The sequence below is a fragment of the Nilaparvata lugens genome, chromosome 1, assembly GCF_014356525.2.
Source record: "Nilaparvata lugens isolate BPH chromosome 1, ASM1435652v1, whole genome shotgun sequence".
NCBI classification, from domain to species: Eukaryota; Metazoa; Arthropoda; class Insecta; order Hemiptera; family Delphacidae; genus Nilaparvata; species Nilaparvata lugens.
In genome coordinates this window covers 101,637,067-101,644,978 of record NC_052504.1, presented here as the reverse complement: position 1 = coordinate 101,644,978, position 7,912 = coordinate 101,637,067, and the positions used below count along the sequence as shown (strand labels likewise).

The 7,912-nt window shown below is 33.2% G+C and overlaps 1 protein-coding gene across 1 annotated transcript in view; it reads left to right on the top strand.

Moving 5' to 3' along the window:
* The first annotated feature begins 1,750 nt into the window (after positions 1–1,750).
* Positions 1,751–7,912, top strand: part of LOC120349505 (pancreatic lipase-related protein 2-like) — a 12,302-nt gene continuing 6,140 nt past the window's right edge. The window contains exons 1-3 of the mRNA XM_039419859.1: positions 1,751–1,907; positions 5,772–5,898; positions 7,397–7,540. Coding sequence (XP_039275793.1) covers positions 5,874–5,898; positions 7,397–7,540 — 169 coding nt within the window. The 5' untranslated portion in view covers positions 1,751–1,907; positions 5,772–5,873. The remainder of the gene's footprint in view (positions 1,908–5,771; positions 5,899–7,396; positions 7,541–7,912) is intronic.

Here is a 7,912-nt window from a genome sequence, read left to right as displayed (position 1 = left end):
ATCAAGCCAATCCCTTTTTTAAATGTAAACTATTTGTAATTAATGTTATTTATCTGTGTACTCAGTGTTGTTGAAGAGTTCTTAATTGTAATCTGTTCCCATAAATATATCTTTAATACTGAAAGAAATTTATAAAAAATCTGGACCAAGCGCAAGCCCAGCAGAGATGAAAAGGACCTGCATAATTAATTATTGGAAATAATTAATTTACTCTACAAGACCTTCAAGAACATCATTACTGTGAGTGTTTAATTCAAACGAGCTCGTTTTTAAGGCCTTTTAATAAGAATTGGGGAATTGATCAAAGCGCTATATAAATAATTTCAAGTTTAAAAATTTGCAACGTGTTGAGTGCTATAATATAGTCTATAAGAACGTTTTAGGAATTCATTTGATTTATGTAGGAAGCTTACTTCCATGCACGGCACGAACTCATAAAAATCCTGAGATCATTGTATGATTAATTATTATTTGCTCATTGATTGAAGTATGTCATGTTAAATCTACAGACCGAACCGGTTTTAAGTTGTAGAATTCTGAATTGACTTGAAGTCCACGTATCAGTATGAAATACAAATTTATAATTTTTAAAGCTCACAATGGTGAATGCTATTAAGCCTGTGATAATCATTCAATTTATAGGAAAGAACTTATTCAAAGAAAATTATAGATATAAGGATATTTTATATATATTATTTTATGGAATATATTTTGTGTTTTATGTCAGCATACAAAATCATAGAAGTTTTTATTATATCCTAATTCACCTCGTGATATACAGTTTGAGCTGTCTTAGTACCAAGAAAAAATATTCTGCAGCACATAAAATTAGTGAATCAATTAATATTGATCTTATTAAGAGCATTCAGTACTTATCATCCTTTGATGATAGTCATACTGGTCCGCCGGAAAAACCATATCGATAATTATATTAATAAGGTTCCAGTTATATCATATAAGGATCCAGAGAGCTTCAAGAACTGGCGTTGTAAGTTCTAAGGAATTTCAGAAGGATAAATTGGTGAATACCTGTATTCATAGCGAGCGTTTTTAAAATCAACTAGAAAAAAAAACATAGTTGGTCTTCATTATTCTCGATTGGATGCATGGTTACTAGTAATCAGTCATCAACTATCTTTTCGATTTCCTTATTGGTATTCTTCAAGAACTTCATGGAAGCAGTGGTAAGAATTAATGATCACCAGTCATTGAACCCTGTGGTGATAATTATATTTGGAAAATCCATGCATCTACCTATGAGCTAGAGCTGCGGTTTGAACCCAGCAATTTTGTGAGCCAGACAGCATCAACTTTTTGCGAATTTATTCACAAAATAGGGACTTTAGCAGCCGCTCTTATAAAAATCAAGAATACCGCATCATCTGTGAAGGATTTGCAATTTACCACTTCACAATATATATAATATATATATATATATATATATATATATATATATATATAATATATATATATATATAAATCAAAATTTGGCAACAGAATAGTTTTGGGCTATGCATTTAGTACTTTTCTGTTCATATTCATATGATTTGTAATTGTATTAATTGTAGCCTAATTGTATTATTTTTTGTTGCATAATAACAAACTAGTAGAGTACTACTTCAATTTAATTATCTCACTTCTGTACATACTCCATTAATCAAATCACACTCCTGCTCTGAACATCATAACTGAACATTGAACTACAAGCGAAAAACAATTATTATCCTGATAAAATATTTGCCTCGAATCAAATTTACAAGTCAATTGATTAACTTACAGTATTTTTATTGTTGTTTCTAGGAAGATGCAAATGTTTTTATTGTGAATTGGGGAAGAGGTTGGTTCGATATCATTCATTATCCACAAGCTGCATCGAACGCAAGAGTTGCAGGAGCTGAGTTAGCCAGGTCTGTTAACCAATAATCCTACGTTTTGTTCATATCAATTTCAATGATAGTTTTTATTGGACTAACAGTAGCTGCTATGAAGAAGTGCAATAAAACCAGTATAATACTATGCAATTCAATAAGATACCGTATCACATTGCATGATACTGTAATATATTCTTAGGCTCTAATCCAGCAACAAATGCATAAGAAGCTCTGTTTGTGATAGTTATTGTGCCTAACCTTTATGAAGGTTATAAAATAAAAATTAATTTTGAATAACATTTTTAGAATTTTAAAGTAGGCCGGCACATCTACAAAATGAATCTGAGTCTATACTATTTTAATTCATGCAGGCAAACGGGTTAGAGTCAGGAAAACTACAATAAGTTTTTGCCATGTCTGATTTAATCGCCGTTCACTATTTCAACACTACAATATTTTAAAACAAACAAAATATCAACAATACTGACACGAGAAAGAATAAGAATCATATTAAATTTAACATGTTACATTACCTTCATTCTCTGATCTGGGGGCGCATTACTATCCTTACGTTAGATATTAATACGTCACCAAACCAAATAATATCAGTTGCAAAAATATTAATAAATTATTTCAGAACAAAACTCAAAACAGAAAAACCCAAAGAGCCCAAATTTCGTCGATAACCCTATACACCAATTTCAAACCCGCACTTTGATTGACATTTTTGTATGACCCTTTGTTTCACTGAGCTGCACTTTGTTGATGGTTTCCGTCGTGTTTCCTTTCGATGTTATTTTGTTATTTCGGCGTTTTCTTCTAAGAGTTGAGTTGATGATGTCGGGAAGTCATCTTGCGATGAGGAACCTCCATCTCCCGAAACGGCATACGTCAATAATTCTGGTCAGGTATCATCCTCGGGACCTCTTACGTCATGTCTTGCTTGTGGAGACCATGATGGTATGAAGTTGTGTCTTAAAGCTGGATTTTGAAGGGGTGAAACATGAAGTTGGTTTGGGGTCACACATGAATCGCTGTAAATAAATGTATTACAGCATTAATTTCTAACTCTTCCTATGAATCATCAAAAGCTAAAAAAGGAGTTATCTATTGATTACCGATTATTTAAATTCTCTCATTTTATTTGAATCCTCATTCCATATAGATTTTTACCTTCAAACTACTGATTCGTTGTATAAGAATTAATGGATCTTCCTTCACAAATAATTCAAAAGTTTTGTTTTAATTGATTAATAAATTAGCGTTCAGTTTAAAAGCCTTAACACCATGAGAAAACACAGTCAGAAAAAATATAAAACTTTAGCAAGTCTTAACTCATTATGAACATAATCTTAAAAATTTCATTCCAATTTAAAGACTATCTTCCTGACTTCAGCAATACTCTACTGATATATTTTCAGAAACAATAACTCAAATGTAACATAACGGAAAACTTTCTTCTCTACTTTCTGTACTTCTTTAGAAAAAAATTATAATTATCTTCCATCACTAATAAAATCAAAAGGATTATTCTCAATCAATATTATTTAATTGAAAAATAACAGGCTTTGTTGGTATAATACTCAGATGGAACTTTCAATCAATTAAATTCCCTAAATTATATTTTAACCTTATTTTACGTACCTTAGCGGTTATTTGAAGAAACAATTATTCCTACATGATGAAGAAACACGATCAAGCTTTTCAGGTCATGGCACCACTAGAAAATTTAAACTTTAATAAAAATAAAATCAACTCCTACATCAATATTAATAGTCTAATATTATGAGCTTGCCCAAATAGGGCGAAACATAATGACTACATCTTATTTACTCTCGTAGTGCTCCTAGCAAAATGTCCTCCAAAACGTAATCTGGTCTCTCGGCTGGGGAATGGCCCCATTACTGTATTTAGAAACAGGTCTCCTATTGGGCGAAGGGAATCAATTTGACCAATCGTCGCGTGGCTTCTAGAGCCTTAGGACCAAAATAGTAACTGCAAAATCAGTAGTTTGTTATAATTGTAGCCAATACTTGCTGTTTTCCAACTTATCGCACTCTATGTCGCGACAGGAGGCTAAGTTTTAGAGATAATTCCATAATCTACATTCCTCGACACAATTTTAAATATCTATCATGGGAAACTCGAAGTCATGGCCGTTCATAATAGAGAGAGAAAATAATTTATTTCGCTAACTCCCTTACAATGGCTCTAGTCTATTGCGTATTAAATTTACTATTCTAACTTGGGAAAAGGCCTGAATTAAAAATAGTTCTCGGCACATTATACATGCATACATTATTCCATGTATATTATATACATGCCCAATGCATGTTATACAAGCATAATATTATTCATGAAAAACTATTGCCTTGGTACTCCAGCATTCAATATATTTTTCAGCTTTTCTGAATTGAAATCTCTTGTGACTCCTATAACCTGAGTTGATTGTTTCGTCCCTACATTCCTACTATCATCATGACTTTCGAATCCTTTTTCCTCATTTTTTAGAACCAAGCTCTCCATCTATTGAAACGTTACCCGACCTTCTTCCTCTTCAATTCATTTTTCACTGAATATGAGGTAAACTTCCTACAAGTTTTCCTAGTAGAGCTTTGCGGTATTCTCAATAGTTTTCAAGTTATCCGCCGCTCTTGAAAATTCAAACGTTTTGAAAGGACAGGTTTTCTCCCAAGAATTGTTTTTTCTTTCAAACCAGCAAAAGAAGTGTAACAACTCAATAGGTGAGTCAAACGTTGAGTGACACAACTCAGTTGTTGCTTTCATTTATATAAGTGACACATTTCAGTATGCTAATACATTAGTGAAGACCTGGTTTTTGAGTTGTGTCACTTATCATTTAAATAAGCAATTGAGTTTTGTCGCTTTCATCTCATCCAATATTTGAGTTGTGACACTTACCTTTGAAGCGACAATTGTGACACTATTATTACAGATAAACGTCATGTTTTCTCAGCTTAGCCTAACAGCAAGTAACTAAAACAAACATTTTAACAAGAAGTTACGATACTATACAAAGTGAGTCATATATATGTATGGGAACCCTTCAATAAGTTGAAGACAGTTGTAGATATAATAGGTACTATGTAACTTTGAGAATAAGTTATTGGTCGAATACTTCACCTTTTGACGTACAACTGAATTTTAAACCCTCATAAGGGGGTGACTAAGGGGTTGGTCGAATATTTTGAATGTAAACACCCATTGTGTGGTACATCATTTTGAAGGCATTTTTAAACAAGAAAGATGGCATCAATAAAAATGTTGTATGATATCTGTATCCAAAATGGCGGTTGATTGAAGTTTTAGTTTTTACTTGAAACTTTAATCAGCCGCCATTTTGGATAAAGATAGCATACAACATTTTTATTGATGTCATCTTTCTTGTTTTGAAAAGGCCTTCAAAATGATGTTGCACACAATGGGTGTTTACATTCAAAATATTCGAGATACCACCCCTCATTTTCTTAAAAACTGAAACTTCAATCAGCCGTCATTTGAGATACAAGTATCATAGAATATGCTTATTGATGCATCTTTCTTGTTTTGAAAAGGCCTCTAAAATGATGTACCACATAATGAGTGTTTACATTTGAAATATTCGAGTTACAGCCCCCAAGTCAACCCCTTATGAGGGGTTAAAATTCAATTATACGTCAAAAGGTAGGGTATTTGATCAATAACTTATCCTGAAAGTAACAGAATCATATCTACAACAGTCTCCAACTTATTGAAGGGGTCGGATTCATAGGGGTCGGTCCATATGACTGACTCTGTATTATATTTTTACTCGTACAATGCTCTTATACTAGTAGAAATGAGTTAACAATGATATAGATTCCTTTTAAGTTCATAGATTCTAAAATATTCTAATTTCAGATTCATCGAGCATTTAAATAGTGAATACAACCTTCCGCTAGACAAAATCCATCTGATTGCCACAGTCTCGGAGCACATGTTGCCTCTTACGCAGCTAAACGTATGAAAGGAATTGGGCGATTAACAGGTGAATATCCATCATTTCAAACTTGAATTACTTGAATTTAAACAAAATAAATTGCAATAATGTGATGAGCAGGAATTCAACCGAGAGAATCACCGAAATTCACCTGATAATGATGGAAGAGGATTTCAAATTTGTACTCTCCTTGTCCAACTAACACCACACAGAGGATAATATATGATACTTTTAGTTCCTATGATACTCTTCTATTCTATGTGATACTTTTGGTTTCTTTTTATACTCTTCTATATTCTATATGATTGAATAAGCAAAGCGAATTGTATGTTTCAAGTGAATCGGCGTTTGTCTGTTTGTTTGTACCGCAGTTGCAATCGCAGCTATGGTCCGATTTGGATAAAATTTGGTATACAAGTATGTCTACTTTGAAACAAGGCGCAGTAACGTATATTTTCGAAAAATTTTAATTCATCTCCGTTTGAAGATGACAGCACTCGGAGAGTTCACCCTAAAAATCAACCTAACATTTCCTAACTTTATCGTATCAGGTTCAAATTGGGCGCATTCTTCTCAACGCTACAAAATTTCATATATCACATGATCAAATTTTTTCAATTTTCGGATTTAAAATTTTTTTCTCAATCCAGACTTTTATCTTTTCAACCGTGCTTCCGTGCTCAAAAGCGTAGTGGACCTTTATTCTTCAGCGCTCCAAGGCGGTCTCATCTCATATATCATATTTGTTTTCAATTCGATAATTTTTTTCCAGTCCCACATTTCAAGTTTCAGATTTTTTATCTCTTCAACCGTGCATCCTAGCTCAAAAATGTGTAGAACATCTATTTCTCAGCGTCCTCCACCTATCCTATTGCACATTATCATCATACTTTAAATCCAATTCATATGTGTGTTTGTGTGTGAATAGCCAGGCGTGTGTGAGTAGTGATGTTAGTGAGTTCTACTGCTCTCCGAACTACTGGTATTTTCAGTTTCTATATGAAACTCTTCTACTCTATATGATACTTTCAGTTCCTATTTGATACTCTCCTATTCTATATGATACTTTAGGTTTACGGTACTACCTCTATAGTTGAAAACATTTACGACGACTCTATGAAGAGTAGGATACTTTTGGAATACCACTGTATGTTTTTAATATTATGTTGTAGTTTAAGGTGTCCAGTGAGACTTTTGAAGAGCAAACTTTTCATTAAAAAAGGAAGTACTGGTGACTCCAGGAGACACCTATAGTCTCACAGTGAGTTGTGGGGCATTATAGTCTTCAATGACTTGTGTCGTGTGAGTGTGTTACGCAAATCGATCTATATACATATATACTAACACTAGTAGTATACTACTATTATAACACTAATAATTAGTACATATAGATACATTGTTGGTTACACTAGGATCGCCAGATTCCAATGACTGTCTGGTGATTGAACATTTTCATTATACTACTTGGAAACAATTTACACAGTTTCTGAATATTCAAGTGAAATAGATTTAAATAAATTCTGTACATCTTAATTATTCATTCCAGGTTTGGACCCGGCTCAGCCTGGCTTTGAAGACACGCCAATTGAAGTGCGATTGGATAAAACAGATGCACTATTTGTGGACGTTTACCATACTGACATGCGACCATTTTTCCCATTAGGAGGATTTGGAATGATTAATCCTGTCGGTGAGTGGAATTGTTTGTACTAGGTACTTTGCTAGATTTCGTCTCATATTTTAGCCAGTATTATGGTCGTCCATCTTGTTTCTTGTAATATTTGAATCTACCGCTGCTACAGCCTCTGGACAACATTTCACTTGTCATGCGATCTCTGACGTCACAGTGTCATTGATCGCTTGATCGATAGTAGGGCTAGTTGTCGTCTGCTTCTTTCAGTGTTTTCTAGTTTAATATTCGTCTAAGTATTTTGAATTGTAATTTCATTGTTTTTGAACCTCCATTGGTTTATTTCAACATTCACATCAACCTCAACACCATTAGTTCGCTTAATATCGATTTTATATTTTCACTTCATTTGATGAGTTTGTGCGCATCACT